Raw genomic sequence first — 20,069 nt, forward strand, 5'->3', positions numbered from 1 at the left:
GGAACAAAACTGCCAGGAGAAATATCAATAACCTTAGATATGCAGATGACACCACCCTTATGGAAGAAAGTGAAGAGGAACTAAAGAGCCTTTTGATGAAAGTGAAAGAGGAGAGTGAAAAAGCTGGCTTAAAACTCAACATTCAAAAAATGATCATGGCATCCGGTCCCATCACTTCATGGCAAATAGATGGAGAAACAATGGAAACAGTGACAGACTTTATTTTCTTGGGCTCCAAAATCACTGCAGATGGTGACTGCAGCCATGAAATTAAAAGACACTTGCTCCTTGGAAGAAAAGCTATGACCAACCTAGACAGCAAATTAAAAAGCAGAGATATTACTTTGCTGACAAAGGTCCGTCTAGTAAAGCTACAGTTTTTCCAGTAGTCATGTATGGATGTGAGAGTTGGACCATAAAGAAAGCTAAGCACCAAAGAATTGATGCTTTTGAACTGTGGTGTTTAAGAAGACTCTTGAGAGTCCCACGGACTGCAAGAAGATTAATATAGTCAATCCTAAAGGAAATCAATCTTGAATATTCATTGGAAGGACTGATGCTGAAGCTGAAGTTCCAATATGTTGGCCACCTGACACATTAGAAAAGACCCTGATGCTGGGACAGACTGAAGGCAGGAGGAGAAGGGGATGACAGAGGGTGAGATTGGATGGCATCACCAACTCAATGGACATGAGTTTGAGCAAGCTCCAGAAGATGGTGAAGGACAGGGAAGCCTGGCATGCTGCAGTCCATGGGGCTGCAATGAGTTGGACATGACTGAGCAACTGAACAGCAGTAAGATAACTTGCTGTGCTAGAAAGCAAATTAATGTTAAAAGACTTAGAAGAGTAATATGAAAAGGACACAGAAGTTAGCTTAAATGGACTCTCACTGGCCAAATTTAGACAATATGGGGCTTAAAGTAGGATAACTATAATATTAAAAATACATCAAATGAATAAAAATCCATAATAAATTGAAAGTACATAAAGTGGAACTCCATGAGGAGACACAAAGAATAAGTACTGTGGAAAGAATGTCTACCATGGAGCTGTGAACTGAAAAACTCCCAGAGATTGTATAGGGCTGAAAGATGTTGCAGTTCTATCCAGCCAGAGCTGAGAGACCAGAGACCTTGTTGGATTCTCAAGGCATAAGAAGAAATGGCAGAAAGGAGATCCATTAGTAATAAGGCTAAACTAGACCTACTGGAAAGGCTATTCTAAACCAATCTAAACAAAGCTTAAAAATAAGTCTTGAACAGATCTAACTGATCTGCAGATCAAACTGAGCTGGCTGCCCAAATAAAACTCAGCAGGCTTTAACAGAGGAAAAGAGAATCCAGACACTCACTCAATAGCCAAACGGTCACTATTTCTTATATTCAGTGAACAAAAAAAAGTACTAAGTATTTGAATAAGAGAAAAATACAAGCCACAAGCAAAGGAAAAATCAGTCAGTAGAGAGTAAGAAATCACAGAATGAGTAGATGAGAACTTTAAAGTCACTTTTATAAATATACTTAAGGACTAAAAGGACATCATGAAAATATACAAGGGTGAACTGGCAGATATAAGGAACCAAACCAAACTTATAGACCTAAAAATGTAATATATGAAATAAAAATTCACAGGATAGCCTTAATAGCAGGTTATAACTACAGAAGAAAAGATTCATGAACTTGAATACATAACAACTCATCAAACTGAGATTATGATAAAAAATAAGGCTGGTAAAAGTGTGTGAGGTGATCTTTATATGTGATGTGTAGGACAATATCAAGTGATGTATTATTCATGTTGTTGGAATTGAACTAACCTATCTGACATCAGATCATTTGTTGCCTGGTCACAAAAGAATTTTTGGGATGACAGAAATATTTTCTATCTTGGCTGTGGAGGTAGATATATAGGGGTATGCATTTGTCAAAGCACATCAAAATGTTTACTTGAAATGGTTACATTTTATGTATATTATACCTTAATAAAATTGATTTTTAAAATTCCAGGATGACATTGTAATGATACTTAAGAAAGGGAGAAAAAGACTCACTTGCAGCCACTGGAGGTGACTAATACTTGTTAATTGCAATGGAAAAAGAAAAAAGAACTTTAACAGTGGAAAGATTTGGTAGTACCACCTAAATTGAAAGTGACTATTCTTAGCATCAATTGTGAGAAAACTTGATAAAAACATACTATGATGAAAAACAGTATCATCTATAAAGTATTCTTGCCTAAAATAAGACTATGATCAGGCCTTTAAACTTGTAACTTATAGCACAGAAATACACTCATAAATTTTATACTGTAAAATATTAATAGTTGACTTAGCATGTTGAAAAATACTCATCTTTTTTGTACATTTGAAAAATTTTCACATTAAAAACTGAAGAAAGTGATTAGTTAAGACGTCTACCAACATGCTACATTATAAGAGTACAGTATCACCTTGCAATAAACAAATCTGAAGGTAATATAAATTTGGATATATATGATTGGAAATTTTGTTTTTATAGCAGGGTCACCCTTAGCATTTCATTAACCTTGTAGCAATGAGGACTGAGCAGCTTCCCAAGTGGCTCAGTGGTAAAGAATCCGCCTGCAATGCAGGAGACACGGGTTTGATCCCTGGTTTGGGAAGATCCCTGGGAGAAGGAAACGGCAACCCATCCCAATATTCTTGCCTGGGAAATCCCATGGACAGAGGAGCCTGGTAGGCTATAGCCCATGGGGTCACAAAAGAGTCGGACACAACTTAGTGACTAAACAACAATGAGACCTCACATTTTATGCAACTGAAGTTTGTATACTTCTCTGATAGCATTATGGCAAAGGTCTTACCATTTCCGTTTTTGAGTACAAAAGTGACACTGTAATTTTGAATTACTCAAGTACAAGAGAATTGTGTCCTGAAGAAACACAAGTCATGTACAGCTTCCCGAAAGGGCATTTAAAATTCCTAGTTTCTTGAAAAGCTATCTTAAAAATGGGTATGATATGGGTGGCTCAGCAGTAAAGAATTTGCCTGCAATGCAGAACACACAGGAGACACAGGTTTTATTCCTGGGTCAGGAAGATCCCTTGGAGGAGGGCGTGGCAACCCACTCCAGTATTCTTGCCAGAAAAATCACAAGGACAGAGGAGCCTGGTGGGCTATGGTCCATAGGGTTGCAAAGAGTCGGACATGACCGATGTGACTGAGCACTAGCATGTCAGATCAAGAAATGTGTATCTGTATGACAAAAGACATTTCAAAAAATTCAAATACCTAAATACCAGATTAAGAAAACTCTTTAAATTTTAATTTGAGCAGCTGTTGCCTCATTTCGGTTCTTAAACTAGGGGCTACAAAGAGTAGCACAGCTAGCAGTCATAGAGATCATAACAATGTAACAATAATTTTGTTCATCAGTTTACATCTAGTATATTCATCAGAATCTGGCACACAGCAGACACTCATTAATTGTTTGTTAAACTAATCAAAGAGTCCATCCTGAAATTAACCAGCCAATAATTATTTAATCATTACACAACCTCTATTATACTGTTCTTTGGAAATAGCAATCTATTCTTATTCTTTAGAAAAGCACAGGCCATTTACATTTTCAATTTCTTATGACTGGAAAATTTTTTTAATCTATTACTGAGTACCATAAAGGTTTCTATTCTAATTAGCAACACTAAATGGAAACACAATATAGAAAAGATTAGATAAAGCAGATTAACCAACAAGGGAGGGTAGGATTCATGTTGTAGGAGTTAAACACCAAACATAAAGGATATAATGGATTTTTAACTAGTTTCTTCTCCCTTCTGTTTCAGTATTTATAATTAAGTAACTGTTGAATGGAAAGAGAAAATCCAATGCAAATGATACACAGGCAGAAGAAAGAAAAAGGAAATCTATTGAAACTATTACTGTCAATTCCTCTGAAGGCTCTAATGGTCCAGCCTATACAAAAATCTCATCATGACAATACTGCAAATAATCCCCTAATACTACCCTCATATTTGCCATCTAATTTAACTGGATTATTTTTTGTAACTGATAAGTGGAAATCAAGTCAGAGATCGTTTTATACAAGTGGTAGGATTAACTGCATTTCACAGATATTAAAAACAGATAATGATTCTGGCATTGTGGTTTTTAGAATATTTCATATTTCTGGTAAAAAAAAGTTATCTTTGAGAATACAGACTTACATACTAGTATTAGGAGAGATGAGACATTCTGTTGTGTGAATCTCACTTCATATTTTAAGCTTTACAAACACAGGGCAGTTTAGCACATTCATGGAAATAACAGGTCATTCAACCTAAATGCAGACTTTGTGTGACTGATACCTACTACTGCTATTACTGGAGGGCATGGTGGAGGTAGGGTACCAGATAGTGACACTACGGATAAAGTCTGGAAATGGAAAATACAAGAGAGAACACATCCTTCAGAAAACTTCTGAGACTTGTCCTGTCAAGACTCTGAAATTGACTTCACCCAGAGTTTGGAGAAACATCAAACAAGAAAAGCTCTTCTACACAAGCCCATGTTTCTCAGACTAGGCAAGAGCCTGCCAATATACTTGGCCAGCACTCTAGGGCAGCTGTTTAGCCATGACCTTGAATTCAGTGAGGAAAAGGGCTATTTATTGTTCACTCTGCTCTCTTTACTATGGAGGCTGTGGGTCATATGCTAGGAATAAAGGCAAGCTGGGGTTACTGGGGCTTCTACAGGCCAGGTAGACAGCAAGCCTTGTCTGGTTCAGATCACTTCCATGGGTGGTATCACAAACACACTCATATTCCCTGTCTTTGCTGATGCTGCCTTTCTGCTCACTACCAACCCCTACTCCTTGCCCCACCTCAATCACTGAAATACTTCCTCAAATCTAGAGATCTGAGAGAGTGTTTGAAAATCACTAGTTTAGATTAATGCTCAATCCAATGCAAGAACTGCTTATACAGAATCTTCTTACACACTTACACTGCTGCACTAGATCCTGGGCAACTTATTCTGCCACTGGGCGTATCTGACTGTTAGAAAGTATTTCCCAGTAGCAAGCTCAAATCTGCCTTCTTCCTACCTTCTGCTTTTAGTTCTAGCTCTGCCTCTTAAGGTTGCAGGGCACAAAACTGTGCTATCCCTTTTCCATCTGTCAATGCCCATCGTAAGTTTTACCTCTTTGTATTACCTGCCCTAATAACTTATCCCACAGCGATCCGTGTGCCCTTTGGTTTCCTTATGTGTAGACCACTACTTCTTGGCACTTATACTTTAGAGTCTTAACTATCTTGGGCATTCTTTCAGCCTTTCTAATAAGAACGTGTTCTCACTGAGGGCTGCACACTCAGTCTTCAAATCCAACTGCCAACTATATCCTATATCTTTCTCCTTTGCAAATAACTTTTCTTTCCATCTCAACTTGTCCCTCTCTAGGTCACAGAATATTAGTGTATGGTACACAAACTTCTGAACACTACACATAAAATGTGTATTTTTCTGTGGTAGAGAGGGTTTTATACTGTCATATAATCCTCAAAGGATTCCATGACTCCCCGAAAGATTAAAATGTTTTAACTTTTTTTTTTGCCTTGTCTGCTTAATCAACTCTTGGCACTAAATTTACATGGATCAGTTTCTGTACTATTAATCTTTATTGTGGCCTAATTCTTTTGCTATTTAATATTTCATGATTGTAAACCCTTCATAGTGGGCTTAGTGTATTTTTGTTATGTGTACTACCTTGTATGAAACAGACATTTAAAAATAATACTCTGGACACAGATGGTGAATCACCCTTCAAATCAGTCAGTGTATAGAGACTGGATTCTAAAGGTCCACATCGCGGCTGTGACACTGCTGGAGCTGGGCTAAACGCCACAACTAGCTCCCACCTCACCTCTGCTTTACGAATATTTTCTTTAGCTTCATCTATTTTCTGTTCCAACTCTGCTCGGTTTTGTTCTGATACTGAAACTCCATGGCATTCCAGATCATCTAGAACCTATTAAAGAAAATAGGAAAATGATCATTGTTTTCTATTTTTCTCTTATTAAATGACTAGAACGTCTAGATAATTTTAAAGACTTTAGTGACAAGATTCCATGATTCCCTTTTTAACCTTTGTTTCCATTTATTTATTTGAAAAAATTTTTAAAAAGCTCTGAAGTAATTACAGACTTACAAGAAGTTGCAAAAGTAGGACAGAGAGTCTCTTCACCCAGATTCCCCAACAGTAAAAACCTGTCTAACTACCGTATAAGATAAAATCCAGGAAACTGACATTGGCACAATCTATAAATCTTATTTGAATTGCATTTTTTTAATATGCACACCTTTAACTTAAAAATGACATGAATATAAAGCACTGCTTCCAAACAACAACTAATACAAAATGGCAGAAAGTCTATTGTAGCTTCATACCCTACCAGGTGTTCCCTACTTCAAGATAACCACTGTCCCATCAATTTACTTGCATTTTATCAAACCGTTTATTACATATTTCCTATAAACTTTGCCCAGTTTTAAAAAATAATAAGATCTATCAAATGTGTCTAAGAAACCTTTGTGTGTTTGTACAAATAGACATCATCCTCTAATCCACTGATTCAATAATTCAACTGTATCATACTTCATTTGCTCTTACTTTACTGCCATTTGAGTTTTCAAATTTCTCAATATTATAAATATTACTGTACTAACTACCTGGGCTTCCCAGGTGGCTCAGTGGTAAGGAATCTGCCTATAACACAGGAGATGCAGGTTTAATCCCTGGGTCAGGAAGATTCCCTGGAGAAGGAAATGGCAACCTACTCCAGTATTCTTGCCTGAAAAATCTCATGAACAAAGGATACTGGCAGGCTACTGTGCACAAGGTCACGAAAGAGTCAGACAAGACTTTGCAACTAAACAAAAACAACAACAACCTAGTCAATGACTCTTTGAACACATGAGGATATTTATCTAAGGCAAAAACATAAAAGTAGAAATTGTACATTTTTATAGACATTGCCAAATTGCTCACAAGAGGCTGTACCTATTTTTCTAGTAGTGTGTAAGAGCACATTTCTCTACATTTCACCAACACTGGATACCATCAATCTTTGAAATTTTAAAAAGATTATCTCATTGTTTCAATTTTTGTTTCTCTGTAATAGAGCATCATTTCATATCCTCTATTCATTTTTCTAATTTTTTTATTATTATTTAAATATATTTCCTTCTAGATATGAGTCCTTTTTCTGTTATTTATGTCATAAATATTTCCTCCCATTCTATTGCCTTTCTCTTAACTTTCATAAAACCTGTTGTTTTACAGAAAGTTTTAGCTTTTATGTAGTCACATTCATCAATCATCTTACTGTATAGGTTCTGGGTTTTGCGTCTTACTTAAGAAACCATTTGTAATATGCCAAAAATATTCTTATTCTTTTTTTTTTTAGTTTTCAGTAGTCTTGTGTCTAGCACTCAGGTCTTTAATTCTTTTGAAATTTACCTTGCATATGGCAGAAGGGAGAAATCTAACTTTATATATTTTTCCAAATACACAAATAATTGCTATAATGCCATTTCCTGAGTAAATCCTTTACTCAAAGATTTGAAATGCCATTAACAAGTTTTTATTATGAAATATTTAAATACACTCAATAGACTAGTGTATTTTAAATACACTAAAATACAAAAATAGACTAGTATGATGAATTATTAAATATCAATCTCCAAGATTCAACAGTTAATGAAACTTCTCCACTTTTACCCATTCTTTATTTTTCTGTGCTAATGAAAAGCATTTTAAAGCAAATTCTAGACATCTTGTCATTTCATTCCTACATGCTTTAGTAAAAGTCTCTAAAAACTTAAAAAAAATACAACCATAATACTATTATCAGACTTCACAATAATCCCTTGGTCACCTTAATATACCGTTCATCATTAAAATTCCCTGCTTGTCGAAAAACGACTTTTTATAGTGTTTTTTCGAATCAATATCTAAAGGTCCATACATACACAGATCATTTTCTTTGATACATTTGTTAACTTCTGTATGATGCTACAGCTTTAAAACTACAAATATCTCATTATTATTATTACTGGCTATTGCTGTTTTGCTGTTTAGTCATTAAGTTGTGTCAGATTCTTTTGCGACCCCATGGCTATAGACCGCTAGGCTCCTCTGTCCATGGGATTTCCTAGGCAAGAATACTGGAGTGGGTTGCCATGCCCTCCTCCAGAGGATCGTCCCAAGTCAGGAATCGAATCTGTTTCTCCTGCTAGGTAGGCAGATATTAGACATGTTTTAGGATCAGATGAAGTTCCTTTGAAAATATTTTTAAAGTTTCACTGAGATTTCACTGAAATTACAAATAAATTTAATTACAAATTTTTTTTTTAAGTCAGAGAAAGACAAATACTATATGTTAGCACTTATATGTGGAATCTAAAATATAAAACAAACTAGTGAAAATAACAAAAAAGAAACAGATTCACAGATACAGAGAACAAACTAGTGGTTACCAGTGGAAAGAGAGAATGAGGTAGGGGCAAAATAGGGGCAGGGGATTAAGAGGTATAAACATGCATAAAGTTAAGAAGCTATAGGGATATATTGTACAGGTATTTAGTAGATAGTGGAAAACATTGCTGAGTGTTCAATTATAGGAAAAATATATATCAGATATTTTTCACACAATAAAATTCAACTCCTTAAACTGGTTTGATGTTTGACTTAAGTTAGATATAACCTCGGAGAAGGCAATGGCACCCCACTCCAGTACTCTTGCCTGGAAAATCCCATGGATGGAGGAGCCTGGTAGGCTGTAGTCCATGGGGTCGCTAAGAGTCAGACACGACTGAGCAACTTCCCTTTCACTTTTCACTTTCATGCATTGGAGAAGGAAATGGCAACCCACTTCAGTGTTCTTGCCTGGAGAATCCCAGGGACGGGCAAGCCTGGTGGGCTTCCGTCTATGGGGTTGCACAGAGTCGGACACGACTGAAGCGGTTTAACAGCAGCAGCAGATATAACCTACTTAAAGTTAGATGTAACCTACTATTGCACTTACCCGTTGTTGGTGAACAATAGTTTTGTGCTCCCGTGCCACACGTGTGGCCCATTTCCGAGCCTCTTTGTTTAAACTGTGCTCTTCTGTGGTCCCTGTTTCTGATTCTAGCTGTCGGCTCTACAACACAAGAGAGAACAGAGGGAAAAGTACTGTTATCCTTGTTGAAATCACTACCATTTTGTAGGTAGACCAGAGGGCCTTCATTTAATCAGCACTCAAAACAGGAGGCATGCTCCACTACTGTGGAAAGCAATGTCTCATGTCATAGGAGATTAGCAGAAGACAAAGAGGATGGTATAAAAACCATAAATGACCACAGATTTTTGTCTTCCACTGTTGAACATTAAAGCTTCATCTCTAATACTGTAGCTTGACCCATTTTGGGTGTGAAGAAAACTAAGCTAAGCAAAAAAGTATTCATGCCAACTTACTATGACACTAAAATAGCTGCATAGACAAAACAGAAACAATTTAATAATTTCAATGGGATTAAAGCAGGAATCATTGGATAGAAGTGAAAAGAAAAAAAATAAAACAATACAATAATAGCAACACAACCTAACCATCCTCAAAAATACTGGGCTTTAGTTACAGGTCCATCACCAACTTACCACCAAACCTCAAGCTAGCTTTTGTCCTTCTTCTGGGCTTTACTTGTCATCTCAAAGATAGGCATGCTAGAGCAAATGATCACAAAGAACAAACTGCAAAATCTAACTAAACAACAGTTAATAGTTAACCCCTATTATGCAAGGTACTGTGGCAAGTGCTTCATGTAACATTTTATGAAATGGGTCACATGGTCATTTTATAGAAAAGGAAACTGAGGCTCAGAGATGTTAAATAAAATTTCCAGTGTCTACCAGATAGTAAATGTTACAACTTCTGATTCCAGAACTAGAGCTCTTAATCATTAAACTGTTTTAACTTCTTCTAAAGAATGAAGAATTCATAAAAAAACAGTCTTTATTAAAATTGGATTAAAAATTTAATATTTTGGGGGGGGACTGTAGTCAAGGTTGAAAAACTTTTTCTCTATGCAGACATTTCAGCTAAAGCTAGATTATATAATGATAAAAGAATTGAAACATATCTAAATCTAACCAACTTTACATTTACATTTTATACTGATTCATTCTTTGGGCTATTAGGGAATTATATTTGGTTTGCAAAAGAATCTAGGCATTTAAATTCATCTCTGTACTCAGAAGCCAAGGTTTAAAATGTTAAACCCTGAATGCAGAATGGAAATGTAATCTATAGGATGTATGGTAGAAAGGTATACTCTGAAAAGCTCAGGTACAGATTTTTGAGCCAGAAAGATCCAGTTTTAATCTTCTCTATGCCATTTACTAGCTTTATGATCTTTTGGGTTGTTAGTTAATCTGCGTTTTGGTTACAGTTGAAATTGGTGAAAATGCCATCTATCTCAAAGGGGTTATTTAGGACAAAATGAGGTCATATTTTAAACATTTTCTTATAGCATATGTGTAAGTATCCAATAGATGGTAATTGCTAAAGACCCAAAAGAAAATTACTTGAAACAAAAAAATTAGCATTATTGCTAATAAAAAAATCCAAATAATTCCCAGGTTCCTGATAGCCCAAATAATGAGTCAAAAACAAGGTGATATAATGAAAGATTGAGATCCAAAAAGAATAAAACTGTAGAGCACAGAGTAGATGAGAAAGGAGGCAGCTAACACAGAACTTTAATTTTTATTACTGAGGCACATTGTAGGAACTGGTAAACTGGTCTAAAATGTGTCTTGGCTGCATGGCCAACTTGCCTACACAGAATCTGTACCTTTTTGCTGAGTATTATCTGTGCTTGAAAGCTGTGCTTTTTTCCCCTCATTCCCTATGGGTTTACTATTACTCAGAACGGAGTGCCGATGATCAGGACAGATCACAAATACCACTGACTGGGAGATGTGATTTTGGGAACTTCTGGGCAAGGAATGACATGTAACAAAAATTCAAGTAGATTGATTGCTTTCATGAATTCTGACATCAAGCCATGGAAAAACATGGCTAACTATAATACAGTTCTAGACAAATGAGAATTCCTTATAAGGAAAACACAGGCCAGGGTACTAAACAATACATAAAGAAATGTTCTAATGCCACTCCCACAAATAAAGGTTAACATAAATGAGAATCTAGTAAAGATCACTACCTTTTTAAGATGGTAGTATCAGTAGTGGTTGATTCCAGGAAAGGATCTGTTAGTGACTGCTTCTTTTTAAAATGGTGGCTAATTTAATCTTTAGTTCATACTTTTAATACTTTTCCTCTATTTCTTAAAAATATATTAAAATATATAAAAGAACAGTAACATACATAGGCTATTCAGAAATAATTTAAAAAACACTGTTATTTTCCTAAAGCAGAATATGAGACTAAAAATTAAATACCACACAACACAGTAGATTAGCTCTGGAAAAGTTCACTTATTTAACTTGATTATTTTATAACAATTCTCTGCATAATAGACAAAAATAGTTCAAATTACAAACTGAAGAGAAATGCTATAAAAGGAATTTCCTATCAACTTTTAAATGTAGGTTAGGTAGTTTATTAGTCTGTCAGTTTGGATTATTTGATAACTCAGGTCAACTCGTATGATTCTTGAAATTTTTGGAAACATCAGATTTCAGAAATCATACAAGCTTTAATAAAACATTCCAGAAGCAGACAGATCTTTTCCTGGAAAATAAATGTCAATCCAAACACAAGTCTATGCTTTTGAGTACTCTTCTTTCTGGTTGGAATAACTACCCTATCTTTTTTGGTCCACAGACAAATTCCCAGTTATTTTTCAAATCTCAGTTCAAGTCCACGTTCTCTGCAAAATCTTCCCTGATATTCCCAGACAGACTCAGGGATTCCTTCAGTTTAGACGTATCTCCATTATATTAATTTATTCATTTGTAAGACATCTACTATGTGGCTGCTGCCAGGCTAACATAACGTTATACTGTGACTACTGCACATAAGTTTCTTCCTGTTTGTCTTCAGGCAATATGAGGCCCTAAAGGATTCATTCCTGGCATGTAGCACCATGCCTAACAGTACACAGAATGCCCTCAGTAAAGGCTGGTTAACGAATACAACCTAAAGTGAGGGCCAGGCCACCAGATTACTAGTATGGTGCCTTCAGAAGTGATGAGAATAACATACTGAATTGGAATCAGTTTCTAATGGATAAAGGAAAGTATTTTGTGTGGAGAAGAACAGGATGAACAGAGGAGAAAGAGGACTAATAGTAAATTAATGCCGTGCATTTTAATCCAGATTCTCAAAGCTCATTTTAGGACTGAGATCCCTCTGCTCTTGTAAAATAAAAGATCTCTTTTTTCATGTTTAAATTCTCACTACAAAATCCATTCAAAATGGATGGCTAAGGAAGGAATTTTTTTTTTTGATTCCCCAACTTAAGGAATCTTTATACATTTTATTTTATGAAATTTATTTGTTCTTTAAAAAGTAGCCATTGAATATGAAGTGCATTCACTCCTCAAAGAGGCCTGGGTATGTTACTCTGGCTCATATACTTAACTTCCTCTCTGGGCCGCAGCTTTCTCAACTGAAAATCTAGACATCTCTAGATGAGATGAAATCCCAGATCCTTACCAGTGCTGCAATTAAGAGAACAGGCTCACGCATTGGCTGTAATCAGAGGGAACAGTGTGTTTCTCTGTGTAAGAGACCCAGAAATTATGCTGTTCTATTGCTACTGTTCTCTGCTCCAAATTTCTTCTTAGCATTATCTGAGATGATAGTCTCAAGAGCAGAAGGGCCTTTGTAAAGATTATTAAAATATTCTAAAAACCTATAAATTTACTTGGAATTTTTAATTCATGACATAATTTTAGGATGTATTGGAGATGAAAACCATAAAGACAAACCATGGAAGGTGCAGGATGTCAAATTTCTAAGATGGTTAGGGAGTACAGATAATGCAGATATTAAATATCCATGATGCACTATTGACTGAGAAAAAAATAGCTTAAATTCAAGTCTATTAATAATCTACTTATAAAAAAATCTACTTATAAAAAGTTGTGTGTCCATTATCTAGGTAAGTATATATCTGCAGAGAAATGTTCAGAAGGATATTGGCCAAAATGTTACCTGTGGTTACCTCTGAATAGTGAGGGTTTAGGTGAAAAAATTTTTAATGCTTTTTTATAATTAGAAAACTATACAGCTATTTTAATTTTTAAAAGGGTATCATTTATTGAATATTTAAGCTCTGTGCTTAAATGTGTGTTTTACATACATTTAGATCTCAAAACAATACTAATAGAGACTATTCTCAATTTATAGGTGTGGAAATCTAGGCTCAAAAAAGATATATGTCTCTCTAAAGCCTTTTAGCCAGTAAGAGCTAGATCCAGAGTTTGTGTTGAGACTTCTTGAGATTCCTGCTATCTTTTTATGACCATAGAGAGAGACAGAGAAAGTCACTCAGTCGTGTCAGATTCTTTGCGACCCCATGGACTATACAGTCCATGGAATTTTCCAGGTCAGAATAGTGGAGTGGGTAGTCTTTCCCTTTTCCAGAGGATATTCCCAACCCAGGAATCAAACCCAGGTCTCCCTCATTGCAGGCAGATTCTTTGCCAGCTGAGCCACAAGGGAAGCCCATACTTATATGACCATACTGTCTATTAATTGTTCTATTTATCTAACACTGATAACATAGAGAGAGTAATACTGAAAAAGACATTGCTAAAATACAAATTTCTTTTCAATGAAATTTTGGCTAAGCTTTTACTGAATGCTAAGACATCTTTAGGCTTAAACTAATATGTCAAGGATATTGGAAAATGTGGGACTTCCCTGGTGGTCCAGTGGCTAGGACTTCACACTTACACTGCAGGAACACAAGTTCCATCTCTGGATGGAAACTAAGATCCTGTAAGCTGCACAGTGTAGCCAAAAAAAAAAAAAAAAAAGAAGAAGAAGATATTTTTTGATGTAATGTTGTTTTTAAAAAAACAAAAGTCAAACCATTTCAAGAGTTTAGGAAGGCTTTCAGAGCCTAGCAATGTTACTTTCAAAAATCACCAATCCAAAAAAAAAAAAAATCACCCATCTTTTTAGAAAGTAATATTAAAATAAAGTCTTTTCAAAATTTATAGTTATTAAATAACTTTAAAGAACTACACTACAAAAAAAAATTTTTTTGGGGGGGTGGCTGCTCCTGTGGCTTGCGGGATCTTAATTCCCTGACCAGGGATTGAATGTAGGCCCTCAGCAGTAAAAGCAGGAGTCCTAACCAGTGGTCTGCCAGGGAATTCCCTTTCTGAATTTCCTTTCTGTCCTAAGGCTGAAGAACTTAAGACAGTCCTCTCTGAACACCTGACAGTAGACACTGCTGATTCTAGAAAGGGACACTCATGTCTATAATCAGAATCTTTCCATTTGGATATTATTGCCAGTATATGTACAGGAGGATGGTATCTATCTATTCATCAGGAGTATTTTCCATAAATTCTCTACCACAGTGTGTTCATGTTGATGCTGCTGCTGCTGCTAAGTCACTTCAGTCGTGTCCGACTCTGTGCGACCCCAGAGACGGCAGCCCACCAGGCTCCCCCATCTCTGGGATTCTCCAGGCAAGAACACTGGAGTGGGTTGCCATTTCCTTCTCCAATGCATGAAAGTGAAAAGTGAAAGGGAAGTCGCTCAGTTGTGTCCGACTCTTAGCGACCCCATGGACTGCAGCCTACCAGGCTCCTCCAGCCATGAGATTTTCCAGGCAAGAGTACTGGAGTGGGGTGCCATCGCCTTCTCTGATGAGTCAATGCTAAATGTAATGTAAGATTCCCATCAACAGCAAGAGCCACTTGTAACAGTGAGAATTTTCAGGTAAATGCTTTGCATGATATATTGATCACATATAGATGTTTTTATAGACAAGGGCATTTAAAATATATTTATTTATTTGGCTGTGTTGGGTCTTAGTTGAGGCACATGGGATCTTTTAGTTGTGGCATGGTGGATCTAGTTCTCTGACTAGGGATGGAACCCAGGTCCCTTGCAGTGGGAGCACTAAGTCTTAGCCAATAGACCACCAGGGAAGTCCAGACAAGGACATTTTTGCTAATACTTATTTTTAAATAGATGCAAAAATTGCCCCACTTAAGTGAAACTTTAATATGCAAAATTCTAATTACAGCAAGCAGTTGTCTTATTTAATATAACTGTTAACCTATAGAAGGTGGAATTAAATGTCAGAAGTAGCATTTTAAATAATAGGAAAAGATCATATATTGGAAATTAATTGTCAGCTCTTTTCTTTTTTTCATCGTTTCTGTGAAGATTTTATTATTTGTAGTTCAGAGAAGGTAAACAGGAAAGGGTCCTCTCATCCCCACCAGGAAGTTCAAGGGAAATGTTCCCTTAAGGTTTTCCTGCTTGTGTGTGTGCTGTGTGTGCAGCTGCTTCAGCCATGTCTGACTCTTTGTGACCCCATGAACTGTGGCCTGACACGCTCCTTTGTCCATGGGATTTATCAGGCAAGAATACTGGAGTGATTTGCCATTTCCTACTCCGGGGGCTCTTCCCTACCCAGGAATTGAACCCGTATCTCCTGCGTTGCAGGCGGATTTTTTACCACTGAACCACTGCCTGCTTGTATAGATCATACTTATCTAAGTTTTGTGGACATGCATGTTTCTTGTATTCTTTCCCAGGTTAATTTTGTCCTTTGTCACAAGATGTGAGGAAATGCTCCCTAAGTGTACACAACACTAGTTCTGATAATGGAAGGGAGACACACTGAGATGTATGTAGGGCAGAGAGGTGCTGAGCAGAGCAAGTCATGTACTTTTAAGAGGAATAAGAATGGACAGTAACTATTAGCTACTTTTTATTCCAGACATATTGCCTCTTAGCCTTAAAAACTGCTGAGAGGTTGGTGAGTTATCCTTTGTAGAATAAAACAGGAGAGAAAATCCCAAGGAACTTCCAGTGATCAACTCAGTAAGGGAGTTGAAAACTGGAGGCCATGACTACAAAGTGTTATCATATTTCATAATCTTGGTAATGTCTTCTATATTTTATATTTAAGTATTTCCCATAGTAATTTGTGGCACAACCTAAAAAAAAAAAAAGAAAAGAAACATGCTTGTCTTGAGGATAGGAGAAAAAAGGCTGTTAACATTTATTTTCTATCTACTATGTGCCAGGCATTGAGTCGAATCTAATTTTCAAACTCAATAAAGTACAGTCATTTCATATAAGGAAGCTGAATCATAGAGGTTAAATATATATAAATATGTAAATAAATACAGCCAGCACATAGCATAGCTAGGATTTGACTCCAAAGCCCATGATTTCTCATTGTACAACACCTGCATGAATCTCTAACACAAAGTTATCACCCATGTGACAGCTGAATGACTTTAAACATAGAGATTCTGATAAATGTACTTGTAAAATCTCTCTCACAGAATTTGCATTTATCCTTATTTTTTGGGGGGGAATTTTAGGGTACATTTCATATCCTTCTTAGAACAATCTTATACTAAAAACTTTCATTTAAGTGAAGAAAGATGAACTTTATTATTTCTAGAAAGATTTTTGCCTTTCAGGTCATCTGATACCAGGAGATACAAAGAAGGGATACCTTGGAAATCAGCAATTCTATATGGAAACAGAGACATATAAATCTTTCAGTATAAACCATGAGCCAGCTACTAAATTACTATATCAGATGGAACTTGCCACTGATCACTGTCACTTATAATCATCTTAAGGTTAAACTAAGATTCCTAATTTAATTCTATGGCTGTATAGTATAGATCATTGTGACTTTAGAAAATAATTTTGGCCAGTTCCCTTTGGTATATCACTCTAAAACATGACTTAAAATAATCATGAGCAATAATACACCTAGGCCGGAAGGCCTCCAGCTATCTTATTCTTATCAACCATAAAAATTGGTACATAGGTAAGTTAATGAATTCTGTAACCCTATAAAATTTGGGGAGTTCTGGTTGGGTTCCCAGAATTCTTAATATTCTCATCATGTTCTGGGGAACATGATGATATGATGAAAGAAATATTTTAAAATTAATCTCTGTCTGGTAGAAGATACTTAAAATAAAATGAAAAGGAATTTTGATGTACTAGCAGATAAAAAAAGATTAAGCCAAACAAAACAAAACAAAACAAAACACCAAAAAACAAAAAACAAGAAATGTAATACTTTCAACCCTTAACTAAATCCCAGTGGTTAATATTGTGACTGTTTTCAACTGTACATTTTTTGCTTTTGTAGGGAAAATATTGGAATCTGAAATAGTTTATATTAGAAACTTTTCAGAAGAAAATAAGTTACATTTAATCATGATGTTGACTTTAAAAGTCATATGGCCTTCCTAAATTTAACTTATCTAAATCAAATATTTATTGACTTCTCTATTTAAGGCAAGGGCATATACAAATTATATGCAATAAATATCTATTGGGTGAATAAAAATGAATGTGTTAAATCCATAAGGATTCAAAGTTCCTAACATAAATTACAAAATCCAAAGTAAAATAAAGGAACAATACTGTCCTGCAGAGGGAACTTGTTTGCAATTACCACATGGCTGTCATACGTGAAAAGATTCCATAGTTACCATATGTAAAACTCAAACACAAAATCTGGCTGCAACCTGCATTTACAGTGTTGTTCAACTCCTTCACCATACCAAACCTACTTGCTATTTCAAATACCTTAATGCATTTTCAAGCTTTTCTGGCTCTAATACTTATTAGCTGAGTGATCTTGAGTGAATTTCTTAAACACAGCTTCCTAAACTATGAAGATTAAAAAAAGCACCTAAAATATAGGATTGTTGAGAGGATTAAATGAGTTAATTCAAGGAATTCAATTAGAAAAATGTCTAACATGAAATAAACCTTCAGTGAATGTCACTTATTATTTTTATTATTTTCAATTATTATTTTCACTTCCCAGCATGTTTTTTTTCCCAATCCTGCAGAGTAAATTTCAATTCACCTTTAAGATCTAATCCATATTAAAAAGACACACAATCTGATAAAAAAAAAAACTAAAGATCTGAACAGACATTTTATCAAAGTAAATATATGAATCACTAATAAGTCATAAGAAGATATTCAATATCATCAGTCATTAGGTTAATGCATATCAAAACTGCAATGAGATTCTATTTTATATCCTCTAGGATGACTATAAGCAAAGAGACAGATGATAACAAATGGCAGTGAAGATACAAAGAAACAAAACACACATACAATGGCAGGCAGAAACACAAAATGGTAGCCACTTTGGAAAAGTCTGGCAATTTCTTAAAAAGTTAAACATAAGTTACCATACGATTGATTCAGCAACTCAAGAGTAATGAAAACATATTCATACATTAACTTATACACAAATGTTAATATTAGCATTACTGATGATAGCCAAAAGTGGGTAATAACCTAAATTTCTATCACTGATTAACAGATAAACAATATGTAGTGTGTGGAATACTATTCAGCAATAAAAAGGAACAAACTGTCAATACATTCTAAGACAAAGATGAACCTCAAAAACTTGCTAAGTGAAAGAAGCAAGACATAAGAGACCACGTATTGTATGGTTCAATTTATATGAAATGTCTAGAGAAGGTAAACCTATCAAGAAAGAAAATAGATTAGAGGTTGCCTGCACAGGGGGATGGGAATATGGATTAACAGTAAATGGACATGAGGGATCTTACCGGGGTCATGAAAATGTTCTAAAACTTATTTGTGATGCTGGTTGTACAATTTGGTATATTTACTAAAAACCAGTGAATAATACACTTGAAATGGGTGAATTATATGATATGTAAATGTCTCTATAAATTTGTAAAAAAAAAAAATTATACCACATCAGGATGCATTAACTGTACTCATCAATGGACACCAAGAGCATTCTGTCAGGTACAGCACTTGCCTGATTATATCTTACTTATTTGTGTACATGTCAGTGAGCTTCTTGAGTTTGGGCTCTTTACATGTAGTAGCTATCCTCAGCATCTGTCTGAATGATTGGCACTCAGATAGATACAGTAGGAACTCAATGTCTGTTGCACTGAAATGTGCTCCAGAAGAGGATAGGAACAATAGCAATTTCAGAAACACAACAGAAGATAGTGACAATTAGTCCTTCCTACATGCCCTACATTTACCCAACAGGCGAAGTAAATTGATGGGGCAGTGACTGGTGCTCTCCACTCTGTGACAGGCTTAGTGCTACCAACTCTAACAGGAAACCAGAAAAGCAACAGAAACAATGGTTCCGTTCTCATATAAAAGAACAGTACTAGTCTATACTGGGTAAAAACAATTACTTGGGATTTTATTTTTTGTGGGCAATATGAATACTTAGTCTAAAACAAAACAAAAAGTATATACAACAAATTTTACAGGTAAAAACATTTTCAAAATGATTATTCTAAAACTTTCAACAGTTGACAATCTGGGATGATTTTTATAAATGTGTGAGCATTTATCGTTTTCCATTATGAAAAGATTAATTGCTCCCCAAGTGCTGAACATTTCTTCCCTGAAAACACAGTAGCATTTAGAAAGAACATTAAACTGCAATTAGGATGTCAATGTGTCATTAATTCACTGTATGACTCTGGACAACTCTCTTTTCCTTTTTAGGCTTCAGTTTCCTCTTTAATAAAGGCAAGATTAGTTCTAAGGTTCTTTCCAGCACTCCTATTGAGGAAAACTAAGATGCTTCAGACAAGATGACAAATGAGAAGCTCAATCTTTTTACTATAAATAGGAAAAGAAATCCCTAATTTATAAGGGAAAAGGAAAAGCCCCAGCTTATTCACTCAGTAGCCCCTTACACATATATTTATAACTTTCATCCCAGTACCAGGTCCCACCCTTCTTTTAACATGCAAACCCACATACCCCATCCCTCCCACCCCTGACCCATACCCCCAAATACCTCAGCTATGGTCATTCTCAGAGCAC

The 20,069-nt window shown here is 35.6% G+C and overlaps 1 protein-coding gene across 1 annotated transcript in view; it reads right to left on the reverse strand.

Annotated features, from left to right (window-relative positions):
* The window catches only part of FCHSD2 (FCH and double SH3 domains 2), a 246,750-nt gene that overhangs the window by 35,822 nt on the left and 190,859 nt on the right, over positions 1–20,069 (reverse strand). The window contains exons 11-12 of the mRNA XM_010849504.1: positions 9,063–9,179; positions 5,900–6,004 (exon numbers count right to left, since the gene is read on the reverse strand). Coding sequence (XP_010847806.1) covers positions 5,900–6,004; positions 9,063–9,179 — 222 coding nt within the window. The remainder of the gene's footprint in view (positions 1–5,899; positions 6,005–9,062; positions 9,180–20,069) is intronic.

The sequence above is a fragment of the Bison bison genome, unplaced genomic scaffold, assembly GCF_000754665.1.
Source record: "Bison bison bison isolate TAMUID 2011002044 unplaced genomic scaffold, Bison_UMD1.0 scf7180017864284, whole genome shotgun sequence".
In the NCBI taxonomy this organism is placed as follows: Eukaryota; Metazoa; Chordata; class Mammalia; order Artiodactyla; family Bovidae; genus Bison; species Bison bison.